A 16,393-nucleotide genomic window follows, 5' to 3' on the forward strand; every position below is an offset into this window, starting at 1 on the left:
GGGGACTCACCAGGCCGCAGCAGAGGTCCACCAGGCTAGGTTAAGGAAGTCTGCAATGGTGGGCTGCAGTGGAGAGAGTGGCATGGGCTCCCACTGCTGCCCCTGGACCTGGTTCACCCCCAGCTTTCTCGTTAGAGGTAGGGGGTCATCTGTGGGCAGGTCTCCCAGTCCCCCCATCTGCAGGTCAGGCATTGCTGGGGCTCACCACAAAGATGCCCCGGGGTGCGGCACCCAGGTTGCCCGGGGGCAGGGGGGCACAGGCTGCCTGATAGTCGTAGGACTCCTTGCGGGTGTAGAAGGAGTTATTGTAGAGTGCCAGCATCAGGTTGGCATCCACCTCACTGAAGAATCTGCCCACCTGGGGATGCCGGGAGGCAGTGGTAGTCACAGGGCTGGCAGTGCCATATCCCCAGAAGGCTCAAACCCAGACCCTCTCCTTCCACCCTCTTCCTGACCCTCACCTGGTCCCACTGATGGTTCTGGTTTGACAGCACCAGGAATCCCCCATCATCAATGAGGACACAGAGCAGGTCCTGAGAGGTGGGAAAGGGGGAGGAAGATGGGGAGGGGCTCCAGCCCAGCCTTTCCTCCACAGACCCTGGCAGTCCAGTAGCTGAGTGGAGGGGGCACCATTCCCCCAGTTCTGGTAAAGCTGTGAAGTCAGGGTGGGATGTTGAGACCCACTGGCTAAGGGATGGGATGGGCTAGGAGCTGCATTTGGGACTCAGGTGTCCAGGAGTGGGGTAAGCTAGGGTTCAGGGCACACGCACCTCGTTGTTAACCTCGCAGTCCATCTCACAGTGGCTGTTGGGGCCGCACTGCTGGGCAGAGAGCAAGGACCGTAAGTGCCCACCAGTTTTCCTCCTCCCATCACCCTTTATACATCGGGGACCCTGCCTCCCCATAGGCACCAGAGCCACTCTGAGTGGGAGGACTGGTAGGGGTTCCTGGGGACTCCAGAATGGGTGCTTCTGGGCTTACTGCCCTCATCCCTGACCAGATACCTTCTGAGGCTGGTCCTGGTGGGTACGGTTGCTGGCTAGCACCTTGAACTTCTCAGCCCAGGCCTCTAGGTCCAGCTTAACGCCTACCACTGTGGGGGAGAGCAAGGGGCCATCAATGCCCACCTACCTGGGCAGCACACTGCCCATTTTCTCTTTCCCTACCTCCGCCCTGGGTATTCACCTGCTGGCCTCAGTGTGCGTCCACCTAGGCTGAGCTCCACAGCCGTGCTGACGAGGATGCCCACCGTGTCATTCTCCAGCTCCAGCGGCCTTAACCGGGCTGGGGGTGGGTGAGGTGGGGTGGTCAGGAGTAGGGGCTGGCAGCCACATGACCACTCTGTGCTGGGCCCTGGGAGCCCAGGAACCCAAGGCATGGCTGACCTCAGCCTAAGCACCGGGCACCCAGCATAGCGTCTGGCACAGCCTAGCCCTCTCTTTATCTGCCCCATCTCAGCCAGCCAGCCTCGAATCTGAGAGGGACCTCAAAGAGCAGAGCCTCGCCCTGGCTGAACAGAGAAGCCTCAGCTTCCCACCTGCTGCTGTGCGCCTGGGAGGACACTCACCATCCTGTTGTGGGGGCTTGAAGACATAGCCATGGTTATCCAGGCTGCGGCGGTAGAAGCTGGCATTGAAGGGCTCAGGGGTCTCTGTCCAGTCCTCAGCTGCCCTGGTCACACAAGAGGTTGGTGGAGGAGTGGCTTGTGGGGGCAGTGGTCTCAGCAGATGAAAGAAGGCCTCTGGGCAGCGGGACAGGCGGGGTCCCAGCAGGGGCAGGGTGTCGGATAGTGGGGCAGGTCACTTACTTGTTGGGGAATACGCGAGTGATGCCACCATCAGTGGCGGCGAACACGGCCAGAAGGCTGTACCTGGGGGCAGCAGGGAGGTGAGGTCACAGACCTACTTTCTGCAGGGCACGGCCAGCGCCTCTGGGCCCATCCCAGCCTCCTGCCCCCACAGGCTGGGTGGTGCCTACGTGTTGAGATCCTGGTCCCGCCACACGCGCTCCACCAGCTGCTGTGTGATGCCCGTGTCCAAGATCAGGTTGTGCAGAAGGAAGTTGTTGCCTGGAACAGGAGGGTTGGGGTGGAGGGAGGATCTTCTTGTGGATCCCTGCCCACTCTCCCCGCTACCCCCAAGGCTCCGAACCTTCCCCATGACCTGGCCCAGGACCTGCCCTTGGTTTGGGCCTGCATGTTTCCACACCTGCCCAGTCTCTGGGTTCCTCTGGGCTGCCCCCTTGCCGTCTGGCACTGCCCAGACCCCGCTGCCCCACCAGTCACTCACACTGCTTGGAGTCTGGAGTCACTTTCTCCATGAGCTCAATGAAGTTCTTCAGGAACTCAGTGTTGTTGTCTGAGGCATTCAGTTCCTTGCAATACTCTCTGGGGGTGGGGAGGGGCAAGAAGAGTGGGCTTGGGGGAATGCACAGGGCAATAGGGTTGAGGCTTCCCAACAGGCCTGCCTGGCCATTCGCTGAGAAGCTCAGGCCTCAGGGAGGGGCATGTGTATTCTTACAGGCTACAGTGACTATACGCCCAGCAGGTAACCAGGTCTGGACAGGGGCAGAACTGACCTGCTTAAGTGCAAGAAGCAGAGAATGAGGGTCTGCTTCCACCACCCAAGCAGGTTCTCCCTTCTGGGCATGGCCCTGCAGAGCCTCTCACCTCTCCTGTGTAGCTGGAGCTAGACGGTGCACCTGGGAGGCCCCAGGAAATGCCTCATGGCTGGCTCGTCGAACTGTGTGCCATAGCGTTCCGTGGGCACAGTGGGTGGAGTCCTGACACTGGCTTAGTTGGTCTGAGACCTCATCCTGCTGCTTCCTGGCTGTGTACCTTTGCGCAACTCACTCAAGCTCCCTGAGCCTTAGTGTTTTTCATCATACCACAGAGGGTGTCACCAAGTCAGTGGGAACACGTGGCTCCTTGGATTGGCTGTTCCCTCTGCCCAGGGTGCTCTTCCCCCAGAGATGGACAGGCCAAATCCCTCACCTCCTCAAGGTCCTCTCTGGGCTCAGAATGTGGGTCCAGAGAACGTAGGGGCTGAAGGGAGCAGGGAGATCTGCTTGGGGTTCTGCTCCCCAGGAAGTCTTGGCAAGCAGTCCTTCTACCCTGGTACATGGAGCTATCTTTCCTGCCTAATCCCTCATCCATACCCCTGCCACCAGAGACCTCCTCACTGGCCTGCATGGCAGCAACTTTGTGGGAAATTTTTAAATGCTCCTCTTCCCGAGGCTATGCTAGGGCCCAAAGCTTGGTGAGGGCACCTGGGACTGAATCTCAGTCCCCACTTGCTCCCAGGGCCTTTGTGCAGTACACAGCCTGCACTTCTGTATGGGGGAGAACACACCTGATACACTTAGAGTGACACCCATACAGCTGAACTTGGGATACAAGTCACCTGCAATCCCTCCCCCTCACATAATATGTACATTTACACTCACCCAACACATATTTATTGAGCTCTCCTGTGCCAAAGATACAGAGGTGACAAAAACAAACATGGTCCCTGCCCTCAGAGCTCCCTCAGGATCCTGTGGGCCACACAGGCCTTTCCATACATTCCCACAGTCACCAATGCACACGGCCACCCCACGTTTACACTTGGACTCTTACAAATGTACATGATGACTCACAAATACAAACACACATCTACAGAGAGTCACAGCGAACTTTGTGGGTGCATGCACGCACGTGCACACACGTGGAGGTTAGGAGTGTCCAGAGCCCCCGTGTGGTACCTGAGAGTGCCCATGGATCTCTGTCAGTTGCACCCACCTGCCCTCATGCAAAGCCCAGGCCACAGGGGAGGGCTTCACCACCCGGCGGCCTGCTGGCCTCCTCAGATGTGGGCCAACAGACAGAGGGTGTGCACACGAGGGTGCATGCCAAGGATGGTCCAGGCCCAGGTCTGTGCTGGGCCCTGATCCCTTACTTTCCAGAGAGCTCTTCATAGTCCCCATCCCCTCATCCTCCTCCCGTCCTCAGTGAGCCACCACACCTAGATGGGGCACTGCCGACAGGGGCTCTGGCTGGCTCGGTCACCACACCCACACAAACACTGACTGACACGGGACAAGGACAGGTGCGGGGTGGGGGTGGGGTGGGGAGGGCGCCACAAACCAGAGCAGCAGCTGCCCAGTGAGGGGCGTGCTGCAGACAGCCGGCGCAGGGCAGAAAGGGCTCCTTCCTGGTGGCCTGGGAGGGCAGGGAAGGTCAACAGAGTCCAGAGCCCTCCCGTCCGAGGCCTGGTGGGAGCTGAAGCTACGGGCACTGGTGCCTGGTGTGCCTACATGGCCCAGGTATGCACACGGCCACACATACAGGGCTGTGCATGGCAGGGTGACACTGCACAGGACACAGACACATAGCTCCAGGCAGCAGTGCAGGAGGTGGGCCCAGGGAGGTCAGGTTGGGGGAGGACACCTCAGCAAGGCCACACGCAAGCTACCTGGGAGCAATGAAAACATGTCCTTCAGACTCAAAGCTGCTGGGGAGCAGGAACTCAAAATCTGCAACAGAAACGGGGGGTTATCCGGCGGGGGCTGGGGAGGCCGGAGGCCAGGGGTTCAGAGCTGACGGGGCTGGAGGGACAGGGAAGAGGGTGGCTTGAGGGAGGGAGACACCAGCAAAGAGGAAACCCGCCACTTCCATGTTCAAGTTCGAGCCAGAGAGAAGAGGCGGGCGGGGAGGGCCTGTGGAGACTACAGCATCGCAGGAGGAGGGCAGTTATAGCCAATATGTTGCCCAGGCCTGGTCCTCTGTCGGCAGTGAGTCCCTTGGCGTGGCTGTATATGCTTCCATACGGCTGTATAGCACATATACACGGACGTACACACACACATATATATACACACACTGCTATATATATGCATGGTCTGGGGGAGGCACCAGTCTCGCTCTTATCACATCCATAATGGAAAAAACCGCATGCTGAGCTTCCTTCCTCCAAAGAGACTCTGAGGAATGGAACTGGCTTTTGGCTGCGGATTTTTATCTCTCTTTGCTGTAGCTGTTTGCATTTTGGTAGGTCTTGCTTTTATTGTGTCAGGCATCAACATGGCCAAACCGAGGGGGTTCCTCACGGGCACAGACAGTCCAACCAGAGACAGTGTGGGCAGCTGGGGGTGGGCTGCAGTGCATTGTCGGGGTCCAGTGGTCTTCCCTGGGGTAGGAGGCTGGGTGAGGGGAGATCCTTGAATGTTCCCACACTGTGAGAGGAGAGTCTGGGAGCTGGGAGGGCACAGAAGCGCTGCTCAAACATGAACACCCTCTTGGGCCGGGGGCATGAGGGCAGGTTCTGGTCTATCCAGAAGGCCTGTGTCTGGTCTATCCTTCCGAGGACCTGTCTGGGCTCAGAGCAGCAAGGGAGAAGCTGGGGGCTCCAGAGAAGGCATGGGGTGCTGTTGAGGGATCCACCGACTGGGCCTGTACGTGTGTGAGAGTGAGCACATATGTATGAGCGTGTATGTGCATGTGAGAGCACGTGTGTATGCATGAGTGTGTAAGCATGTGCGCATGTGTGCAAAGGTCCCTGTGTGGGTCTGTGAGTGAATCTGGGGATGTGGCTACTAGGGCTCCTCTGGGGCCTCTCCCTGCCCAGCTGGGCTGGCCACCTTGCTGGTCTGAGTCTGGGAGGTGTCCCTCTGTTCTCTTATTCTGGGCAATGCACCTCCCTATCCTTTCACCCAGATTCCAACCTCTTTTTTTTTTTGTTTTTTTTTTGCCACGCGGCATGTGGGATCTTAGTTCCCCGACCAGGGTTCGAACCCACGCCCCCCCTTCATTGGAAGCCCGGCATCTTAACCACTGGACTGCCAGGGAAGTCCCAGTGCTTTATTTTTGCAGAAGAGGGGTCTTCCCTGTTCCAAAATACTCCCACAGTGCACTGCAAGATTCTGGGGAGGGGGACTTTGGGTGCCTGGAGGAGCTGGGCAGTCACTGGTTGGACTGTTGCTTTCTGATAGGACTGTGAGGCAGGGTTTGGACACAAGCCAACAGGGAAGGGTTGGGGTGGGGAGAGGAAGAAGAGGAGAAAGAAAAAGAGGTGGGGGGAGAGGAAGGGAGACTATGCTATGGTTGTCATTGTTATCAGGGCCCTGCATTTCTGGGGTCACTGGGAGGGATGTAGGAGGGGGAGACAAGACAACTCAAGCTAGTGGGAGTAGGGCACGTCCTCCACCTCCACCCAGGCCAGTGGGGGCAGCTGGATCCCCTTTGCTGGACTAGGCTGGACAGGGCCACTAGGGCTTCTTAGGGAGACCCTACTTCCCCATGCGGACTGGGGACAGGACATCTCCCCATGGCTCTCCATGGCCCATCTGCCTCGGTGTTCCGTGGGGGGGCCTCTCTGTGCACCAGCGGCAGAGACCCTTGTGTGCTGTCCTCTCTCACTCTTGTTCTTTGCCAGGGACTGTGAGTTCACTGCCTACCTTTTCCCGAAGTCTCTGGCTTAAGTACCTCTGAGTGCCAGAATCTTTTTCTTCACCCCCAGCCTGATTCCCTCTAAGCTCCTTTGCTGGCCCTTGGGGTCCAGAAAGATCCCCTTCTGTTCCCAGCCAGGCCCAGGGGCCCTGAGTCTGCCTTTATTTCCCAGGGGAACACCTTCCATACCTGACCACTCTTCCCAGGAGCAGCCAGCACCCCAGGGCAGGGCTGGGCCAATGGGCCTTTACAAAGTCACCAGGAGTAGCAGGGGTGGCAGGGGACAGGGGTTTCAGCACCTAGGCCAGCGTTGGGTCTGCCTTGCTCTCCTGGTGGCCTGGCTGCTGCCCTATCCTGCCCCTGGGCCCCAGGGTCAGGGTGTGGGGCTTCCAAAGCCTTCTGTCTCCCCTTGGGAGGGCCGCCAGCTTGTGGAGAGAAACTGGAGAGATCTGAGGAGGGAGAATATCCCCGAGGAAGCCTCACATAAGCCCTTTTGAGGACTGATCTCAGGCCCCTTGCCCTAGTGGGTGGGAGGTGGTAGAGAGCCATCTAGCCCTGTCCCCACTGTTGAGTTGTCTTGGAGGGACAGAGAAGGTGGGGTGGGGGGCAGAGGCCTGCCCAGAGGGAGCCAGGAGGATGAGGAGAGGGCCTGAGCTCTCAGAACACGCCGGAGACCACCCTGCAGGCAGGGCCAGGGGAAAGGGCTGCTGGCTCTAATAGAGGTTTAGGGATCAGAGGAAAGGCAAGAACTAGAGGAGCCCGGGGGATGCTGGGGGGGAGCCCTGGAGAGCAGGGGTTTGGCTGGTCCTGGGCAGGGAGGGGGGCAAGCAGGGGCGTGAGGGCAGGGGGTGGGGTGGGGAGAGGAGGGTGCACTGGTTCTGAATATACTTGCCCTTCAGTTTGCTGATTGGCACTGGGACAGTCCACCAAGAGAGAAAGCGAGGAAAACAAAAACAACACAAACACAAAAACAAACGAAAAGGGGGAGGGGAAGGGGAGGGGCACAAACAATATTTTATTCAATGGCTGTTTGAATGAAAATATTGTGTCTCATCATCATACCGAAAGGAAACTTCTTGCAAAAAACGACATGAGAGAGAAAGAGAGAGCGAGAAAACTCAAAGGAGATGAGCCCCAGTCAGCCAGGCAGGTGGGGGGCGCCCGGTGGGGCCGGAGCCCCAGCCTCCCTCCCAGTGACCTCGGGCGGTGGGCAGGCGGGGCCACGGGCTCCAGAGGCCTCTGGGGGAGGCCCAAGGTGAGCAGGACATGCAGGGATGAGCCACAGGCAGAGGAGCGGGAGAGGGAGGGAAGGAAGGAGGAAGGGCAAGAGACAGGGAGGGTGGGGGAGGCAGGGATGAAGGCCCGAGGAAGGGAGCAAAGGAGGGGAAGGGGTAGGAGAGAAGATGGAGAGAGGAGAGTGTGAGAGGAGAAGAGAGGGGGAGAGACTGAATGGACAGTGGGAGGGAGGGGATGTGGGAGAGAGAAATGGAGGGAGTGAGCAGAAGGAAGCGGTAGGGAGAGAAGGTGCGGGTGCAGGGAGGGGAAAGGAGGAGGCAGGAGGGCGAGAGGGAGCGGGAGGGAAGGAGGAAGGGCAAAGGGAGAGAGTGAGGGGGCAGGAAGGCGATGGAGGCAGAAGGTGAGAGAAGAGGTGAGGAGGAAAATAAGGGAGGATGAGCGAGGGGGGACAGAAGAGGGGGCAGGGTGGAGAGAGACCCGGGGGTGGTGCCACAGCGGGAGAGCGCTGCGCAGGGAGCAGGGGGCAGGAGGGATGAGAGGAGGGGGTGTCTTCCAAGAACTCAGCCCCCAGGCGTGTGTGGGGGATTCAGGCTAAGGAGGGAAGACACGGAGGAGGAGAAACCAAAAACAGAACCTCAATGGAAACCATGAGAGAATGGTCTGGAACCAAATCTGAGAAAAGGCAAGCATGCAGAGTTCCACAGACTTTCCGATGGCTGGTGCCCCAGCCTGCGGGCGCCTGGGGGGCGGGCAGATTGGGCAGGAGGGGCCGCCTGGCCGCAAGCGGCTGGCTATGCTGCCTGGGGCCAGCCAGGGTGCGGGGCAAAGGCGGGGGTGCAGGGCGCAGGCAGGGGCTGGGCCACTTACACTTGACCTGCAGGATCTGGTCACTGAGGTTGGCTTGGAGGTAGAAGGTGCTGTAGGGCGGGAGCACTAGCCCTAGGCTGGGGAGGAGGGGATGGGAGGAGCACAGGTCACTGCTGGAGAGAGGCGGGCCCCATTGGCACCCTCCTCCCCAAGGCTTTGGAGCTGGGTGAGAGGCCCAGGCTGTGGCATCCCCTCCCCCGACCACCAGGGACACCTCTCTCTGGTTAGCTGTGAGAGATTCAGGGCCTAGGGGCCTGGGCCCTCCACTTCCCGAACTCTCCTGGAGGCCTCAGAACTCCCAGCCCCAAAGCAAATCCCCATCCCACCCCTCGCCCCAGCGGCCTCCCCCAGCACACCACCTGCCCAGCCAGTCTCCTCCAGCTGGCCAGCAGCAGACTCACAGGGGCAGAATACTGTCAGTGAGCTAGGCTGTGGGGATGGGGGTGGGGGTGTTGCCATGAGACCGGGGTCCATAGTCCCCAGAGACTCAGGCCATGTGAGAGCCAGCTAAAAGCAGGGCTGGCACTATCACAGTGAGGGGCAGTCATGGGCTGGTGCTGGAGTGTGAAGGAGACCAGCTCTTGGGGCACGCAGAAGGCAGTCAGTACACTCTCTGAGGCTGTGACAACTGCTGAGAGCAGGCCGGTGAACGTGCTGAGGATGACATCCTGCATGCACACATCCAGGGATACAATCCAAGGCGGGAGGGATGTAGAGAGGGTGGTGGGGAATGGGGAGGCATCAGATGCACTGTCATGTCTCCACTGTGCGCTCCCAGGAGATGCTGCTTGTTCATGAAGGGCCAGCGAGGGACCCTTGGGACTGAGCACCCAGGAGTGAGAAGTAAGCAGCCCTGGCTGCTGGGGCCCCACTGGGATCGTGGTCACAGCCGCTGAGAACTGGCACACGGGGGTGGGGGAGGGAGGGGCAGCTAGGGCTCTGGGGCTGCCCTGCCCCTCCCTGCCTGCCCAGCCTGGCTCCACTCACCTGTAGTTGGTGCTCCTTATAGGCACCCAGGTGTAGTTCCGCATCACCTCGTCTATGTACCTCTGGGAGAAAAGGCTGGGTCAGGTGCTTGGGGAAGCAGGCTGGGGTGGAGTGGGGGGTAGGAGGGTGTCCACCCTGACCTTCTGTCCCCCTTCTGCCACCTTCTCACCTCATCCAAGGACTTGACCAGTGTTCTGATCTGTTTGTGGCCCTTGTTGCCATCGATCATGCTCCGACGGATCTGGAAGGGTCAGAGACGTGAAGGGTGGGGCCCCTACCCTTCTCTGCTCTGGATGCCCGCCCCCATCCCTCCTCCTCTTCTTCTCCTTACCTCCTCCTTGTTCTCATCCTCCAGCTCTGCATCCAGGAAGTCCAGGGTCACAGGCTCCCGGAAGTTGGTGGTCTAGGGGAGGCAGGGCAGGAAGTCAGGACCTTCTCTCACAGGGTTTACCCCCCATCTGCAGGCCACCCATCTGGCTCACCTGGGGCTTGAGGTTGGGATGCAGCAACACGTAGCCATTCAGGTCAATGGCAAACACGTAGCCGTTGGCTCCAAGCTGGGGGTATAGATAGAGGAGCTTAGGGCCTGGAGGGTTGGGCAGGGATTTCCTGGGCTCCAGAGCTCTTCCTCATCCTGCCTCCCACGCTGCTGGGGGGTGCCATCTGCCTTCCTGGGTCAGGGACCCCAACATGTCGCTCGGCCCCAAGCCTACCTCTCAAGCCAAGCCCAGCAGGCTGGTGCCCCTCATGCACTAGCCCTGGCCCATGCTGGCCAGCTCTGTGGGACCTTAATGTGATTTGGCCTTCTCAGCCCCTCCCCCGGGTTCTCATGGCGCTATCAGTCAGCGGACCCTCTCCACCTCCACTGGCCCCACAAGGCTGCTGTTGCCCTCCCCTCCTCTCCCCACTACGGCCTCTTCTTGGTCCCCATCTTGGTAGACCGCAGGGGGACGAGTGTACCCTTGGACTACCTGGGGTGTCCCTTCCAAGTGTAAGGGAAAGAAAAGCAGGACTCTGGACTCACCCCTTAGCTCTCTGAGGCAGTTTTCTCACTGCACATGGAGGCCAAAGACTTGGGGCCTTCATGTGGCTCAGGTTTAAGCATGCTGACACACATCTCCCAACCTTTTCACAACCAAGTCCCAAACTCTCTTTGCCATAGGCCCTGGGTCAGCCACACTGATCTGGCCCCTTCCCTGGCTTATGATTCTGTTTTTCACCTTCAGGCCTTTGCCCAGAGAGTTCCCTTTGCCTCCAAGGTACGCCTTCACCTCCTTTCTACCCAGGACACTCCTGCCTATGTGACGGACCAGGGGTCGACAAACTAGGGCCCATGGACCACATCTGGCCCGCTGCCGGTTACTGTACTGCTGTGAGATAAGAATGGTTTTTACATTTTTAAATGACTGAAAAAGAGGGATTTCCATTTCATGACTTGTGAAAATTATTTGAAATCCAAATTTTAGTATCTACAAACAAAATTGTATTGGAACATAGCCATGCCCATTTATTTATGTTTCGTCTCTGGCTGTTTCCTCAATGCAGTAGAATTGAGTATGAGTATTTAGGCTGGCAGAGACTAAAATATTTATAATCTGGCCCTTTACAGAAGTTTGCTGATCCCAGTTTTGGGCCCAAGATCACCTCCTCTGGAAGCCTTCCCTGACCGCCTGAACTCGGAGAACTCCACAGAGGTGTGGGAATCCTCATCAGCCTCTGCTGAGCCTGGCTTGTGTCCACAGGAGAGGCGGAACAGGGAGATGGGCAGGTAGACACTCACCGTGTAGTTGGGAGTCAGCCTCTTGATGTCATTCAGAGCCACGTCAATGCCCATCACGCCCAGGATCAGCTGGTTCTGGGAGCAGAGGCAGGGGGTCTGCAACAGGCTCAATTCCATGGGGGGAGCCACTGTGCCCAACTGCCCATGCCCATGGCCTCAAGCTGCTCTCAAGCTGCTGCCCCTGTCCCGTTTAGAGGCCTGCCTATCCGCGCTCCATCCCAGACCTGTTTTGGGCATGCACAGCTCTCCCCAGGCATGACTAGTCCTTCCCCAGTGGGGAACCTCACCTTCTTTTCCCCAGGGCCATCCTGCGTCAGGTTGAAAACAGGGAGGGTCCCTGTCACCACCAACCCCAGCCCCTGAAGGGAGAGGAGGAGGATGGGTCAGACTCCTGTGGCCAGCCATGCCCCCACCCTGAGTGTTCAGAGCAGGGGTGTGGGGACAGGCCACCTCTCTTTCTCCTCTGTTTGGTTTACCACCATAAGGGGGCCCGCATGGGACCTGACCCTGTGGGCACATCCTGGGGGGAAGGTCACCAGCCCCACCCCTTCCTTGCCCCGAGGCCTTACCAGTGCATCCTCGTACACGTTGGTCCATTGAACCTGCTTGGCCTCCTTGCCCGCCAGCACCATGGGCCTGCCCAATACATCTAGATATTCCTGGGGAGGTGGTGGGGGCAGGGGTGGGGCGTCATGAGTCTGCCCCTCCCACTGTATCTTCCCTGTCCTGCCTCCCCATGTGTCAATTAGCCACCAGGGGGCGCTCTCATCACACAGCAGCCCATGGTTCCCACGACCCCGCGAAGCAAAGACAAGGGGCTGGGAGCAGGGGCGCCCCCACAGTCTCACCTGCGTGTTGATGCGAATGGCACCGATGGAAGGGATCTCAAAATAGTAACCTGTGAGGGAAGGGGAGGCAGAGGTGGGCCTGGGTGCTGCTTGGGATCCATGGCACAGGAGGCCCTGTACCCTGGGGTGTGTCTGCAGCCCTGACTGGTCTCTTAGGTTCCCTCTCTTTTTGGTGTCATTTCCTCTGAACTCATGTTCCTTTAGTGCTCCCTGCCATTACCCTGTGAATGGGACCAATGACATGGAAGGGGCTGTGAGTGTAGGGGTTTAAGGAAGCAGAACTGGGATGAAAGGAGGAGCCTGAGGCCTGAAGTCCCTCATTCTAGGATGGCAGTGACATTCAGAGTCCACCTGGAGGCCAGGCCCAATTGCATGGAGAGTTGGATTGACCAGAAAACAGATGCAGGAGCAGACAAGCTAGGGACAGATGAACAATGGACAGTCAGATAGGTGGAAAGAGGCTGAGTCAGATGGACAAGTTAGCCACATAGAGAGATGACCAGTCACATATACAGAAAGACAGACACTGGATGAACAAGCAGCTGGAAAGCTGGACATATGAAGGACACGTGGACAACCAATCCAATGGATTGGCAGAACACGGCAGGCAGGCCCTGTGGCAGTGACACCCGGACAAGGTACCTTTGTTGGTGCAGGCCATCCACTGCAGGGGTGTGACGTCGTAGTTGTGCTGCCCCACGGAGAAAGTAAACACGCGCACCTGTTTGGGGCTTGAGGTTACTGCCGTGGCCGCCAGAGGACAGCCCTCCCCTGTACCGGGCCAGGTCAGGGCAGCCCCCACCTGGGCTGAGCCTCACCGTCCGGTTGGGCCAATTGTACTTCTCAAAGACGTCCTGTACGCGGTCCTCACCGCCGTCCGTGAACATCATGATCATCTTATTGCAGTTGGCACGAGTGATGTTGGACTGGGCAGGAGTAGGTGTGGGGTCAGGCAGCTTTCAGCCCCTCCCTGGTCCACAGGTGGGTCTCCTTCCCCGGAATGGGCCTGGCCCTCTGGCTCCCCTACCCCACAGTTGACAGTGCTATCTGCCCAACCTACCTGATGGGTGCTAACAAGGTCATCTATCTTGATTTCCCTGGTGTCACCAAGCCTGGGCCCTTGCCTGTCCCTGGCCACCCGTTCACCCACCCAGGGGGCTCACATTCTGCAGCTGATCGAAGGCATACTCAAAGCCGGCCTTGTAGCCTGTGGTGCCCTTGGCCACCATGCCCTGCACAGCTTCCTTGAACACCTTCTTGTTACGCACGTTGGCCTGAACCAGGTGTGTGAAGCATGACACAGGCTGTGCCTTTTCATTGAACTGCAGGGACAGTGAGAGTGGTGAGTGGCCTCAGGCTGGCCTGGGCAGGCAGGGGTTGCATGGGGCAGGAGGGAGTGCCCGCCTACCGCCCTTGCCACTCACGGAGGCAACGTTCACATAGTCATCATCAGAGAGTGTGTCCAGCATCTCACAGACAGACGTCTTCATCAGCTTCAGGGTCAACCCGCTCACGCTGCCACTCCTGGGGGGTGGGTCACGGAGGCGCCTGGTCGGCCTCAGGTGTTCTCCTGCTGCTTCCCCATCATGTTCCCCAGAAGCAGATTCTAGTCCCTAGCCCCGCCCCCACCCCACCCGCCAGCATCGCTCACTCACACATCCACGATGATGACCATGTCCTTGGGCGACGAGGCCCCCTGGATATACCTGCCCAGGAGAAGCCTCAGTTAGGGCCAGCCTCACTGAGACCTTGTGGGTTCTTCCTTCCTTCACCCACATACTGATTCAACATGTTTCTTTTTTTTAATTTTTTTTTTTTTTTCGGTACGCGGGCCTCTAACTGCTGTGGCCTCTCCCGTTGCGGAGCACAGGCTCCGGACGCGCAGGCCCAGCGGCCATGGCTCACGGGCCCAGCCGCTCCGCGGCATGTGGGATCTTCCCGGACCAGGGCACGAACCCGTGTCCCCTGCGTCGGCAGGCGGACTCTCAACCACTGCACCATCAGGGAAGCCCAATTCAACATGTTTCTATTGAGCATCCATGGCATGGGTCAGACAGGGTTCTAGGCACTGAGGACACCGCATTTAATAAAGCAGACAGTCCTTGCCCATGGCATGAGTGACCTGGTCCCCCAACATGTGAACAACCCCAAGGAGGGGTGAGCAGGTGATCCAGAGAGGCTAGGAGGCCTGTTTCATGGCCTCAGTGGCTTGTCATTTCCCCTGGCCCAGGCTGAGGCACCAAGGGCAGAGTCATAGCTGCGTATGGGATTGAACAGGTGGCAGAGGAGGAGGCCAGGGAGTACTGCAGGAGAGGCAGAGCAGAGGGTAGGGGTGTCTAGGGCTCAGATGGGTACAGCAGGGGCTGGCCAAACCCACGGAGGACGTACCCACCCTCAGGAACCCCCACTAGCCCAATCCCTCAGTCCCGAGGGGGTGGAGTGCCGGGCAGTGGACGGGGGGCAGAGGCAGCTGGGAGGCCTGCCTGGGTGATGGGATCCATTTTCCAGTGGCAACGATGTGTGAAATGAAAATTGGATAGAGCTGGCTGCACCCTGCTTGGAGGCCTGGTTATCGGGATGGAGGGGAGCAGGCGGGAGAGCTGAGGGGGTGTCCCTGCCCAGCCCCTCCTTGCTTGCTCACCAGGGTCTCCTTCGGACATCGTACAGGTCGATTTTCTTGGGGGCTCGCCATGGGGTGGCTGTGGGAGGAGAGGAGGTGACTGGGGACAGGCAGGGAAGGGCCTTGGGCTGGTAGCAGGCCTTGCAGCAGTGGCCAGGCCACCCTGCAACCAGCAAGGTGACCGTCCCGCCCCACGCACCCCAGGATGAGGGGGCGGGGAGATGGAGGAAGGTGGGGTGCTGAGTGGACTGGGGAGATGGGCTAGTGCTCACCTGGGTAATAGCGAGTGACTCCCGTGGCACTGCCGAAGACCTGCCACAGGAGTGTGGGGTCCTGCCTGCGGTTCTCAATGAATACATTCTCCAGGGCCTCCGTCCAGTTGAGCTCATTGAGGATGACGGTGGCTAGGGGGGAAGCAGGGGGCTGGGGTGGGAAGCGCTTCGGCTGTTCCCGCGCTGAAGCTCATCACAGTGACACCCATGCATGTGCCTCTCACTTAGAAAGCCTCACCTGCTCTCTGCCTACCCAGGTCTCCCTCACTTCCCAGGGCTCAGCTGGGGCTGCACCAGCTCCTCCAGGAAGACATCCTTGTTCTCATCCCAAGAAACAGCTCAGCCTGCCCTTCGGCCAGGCTCCACATGATCAGGCAGGGCAGCTGTGGCCTGTGGCCCCTGCGGAGGGGCCACCCAGGTGGCAGGGAGCTATGAGCTGGGATGCCCATCCAGCCTGCTGCCTGGAGCTTGCGGCTGGTCCCCTGGGAGCTCACCCACTCAGCATGCACTCCGGGCTGCAGCCACAAGAAAGCAATTAAGGGCTCGATGATGGTGCTGGAATTATTCAGCTATTAAGGTACCTGATAAGCTGGAAGCCACTCAGCTCCATGATTAATCAACTGGGGCCAGGAGCAGGCAGGGGTGGGGGCGGGGGCTCTCGGAGGGACACGGGCTGTGCAATGATCCTGCTGCAACACTGGCACGTGCACTCCCACACACACACACACACACACACACACACACACACACACACACACACAGCCTGCGCTTGTATACTGCATGCAGGTATACAACAGGTGTACCTACATCTAACCTCTGTGTTTCCAGCCGGATGTGTCATCCCCTCACCCCCAAACCTACCTGCCCAGCAGCCTCACTGCTGCCATGGGCACAGGGTCACACATGCTCATACCTACACACCACTCTGCCCTTACAGGAGGACACCAATGGGTCCTGCTTTCACAACCCCCCACCACAAGTTACCCCACCCTCCCCCTCCCTCAACCTCTGTGGCTGCACAGGTGTGACACCCTGGCCAGACCTAGCCCCCCACACACAGAGCAAGGCTTCTCTCAGATGGATGGACTCCATCCATCCGGCAACCCGGGCAGAGACTTGGGATGGCTTAAGCAGTATGCAGCCCCCCAACTCAGGACAGCCCTAAACCTGCCCAATGTGTGTGTGTGGCACATGTTCTCACATGTGCAGTGTACCTGTCTCTGCGTGTGGGAAACTCAGAAAAAACAGCAGGAGTTGGATACCTGCTACTGCCAGGCCTCTGTATCGCACCCCCTCCCCTGGGGGCTACTTCTTCCTCCAACTTCTCCCACCTCCTTTCTTTCCGGGTGGAGCCCTGAC

The 16,393-nt window shown here is 59.0% G+C and overlaps 1 protein-coding gene across 4 annotated transcripts in view; it reads right to left on the minus strand.

Annotated features, from left to right (window-relative positions):
• The window catches only part of CACNA2D2 (calcium voltage-gated channel auxiliary subunit alpha2delta 2), a gene marked incomplete at both ends in the record, with an annotated part of 136,977 nt that overhangs the window by 1,129 nt on the left and 119,455 nt on the right, over positions 1–16,393 (minus strand). For 2 of the 4 annotated variants that reach the window (XM_082663789.1, XM_082663788.1), the window contains 27 exons: positions 11–63; positions 206–358; positions 462–533; positions 771–821; positions 1,005–1,093; positions 1,186–1,284; positions 1,568–1,671; positions 1,808–1,870; positions 1,978–2,068; positions 2,289–2,386; positions 4,452–4,512; positions 8,528–8,604; positions 9,515–9,576; positions 9,684–9,755; positions 9,846–9,917; positions 9,997–10,071; positions 11,295–11,369; positions 11,582–11,653; positions 11,864–11,953; positions 12,143–12,192; positions 12,785–12,863; positions 12,961–13,068; positions 13,306–13,464; positions 13,567–13,666; positions 13,798–13,848; positions 14,784–14,841; positions 15,035–15,166. In XM_082663789.1, coding sequence (XP_082519915.1) covers positions 11–63; positions 206–358; positions 462–533; positions 771–821; positions 1,005–1,093; positions 1,186–1,284; positions 1,568–1,671; positions 1,808–1,870; positions 1,978–2,068; positions 2,289–2,386; positions 4,452–4,512; positions 8,528–8,604; positions 9,515–9,576; positions 9,684–9,755; positions 9,846–9,917; positions 9,997–10,071; positions 11,295–11,369; positions 11,582–11,653; positions 11,864–11,953; positions 12,143–12,192; positions 12,785–12,863; positions 12,961–13,068; positions 13,306–13,464; positions 13,567–13,666; positions 13,798–13,848; positions 14,784–14,841; positions 15,035–15,166 — 2,266 coding nt within the window. Of the gene's footprint in view, positions 1–10; positions 64–205; positions 359–461; positions 534–770; positions 822–1,004; positions 1,094–1,185; positions 1,285–1,567; positions 1,672–1,807; positions 1,871–1,977; positions 2,069–2,288; positions 2,387–4,451; positions 4,531–8,527; positions 8,605–9,514; positions 9,577–9,683; positions 9,756–9,845; positions 9,918–9,996; positions 10,072–11,294; positions 11,370–11,581; positions 11,654–11,863; positions 11,954–12,142; positions 12,193–12,784; positions 12,864–12,960; positions 13,069–13,305; positions 13,465–13,566; positions 13,667–13,797; positions 13,849–14,783; positions 14,842–15,034; positions 15,167–16,393 lie in introns of all 4 variants that reach the window. The other 2 variants (XM_082663790.1, XM_082663791.1) reach the window with 2 other exon arrangements.

Source organism: Grampus griseus (genome assembly GCF_964374135.1).
Source record: "Grampus griseus genome assembly, chromosome: 10".
Taxonomy (NCBI): Eukaryota; Metazoa; Chordata; class Mammalia; order Artiodactyla; family Delphinidae; genus Grampus; species Grampus griseus.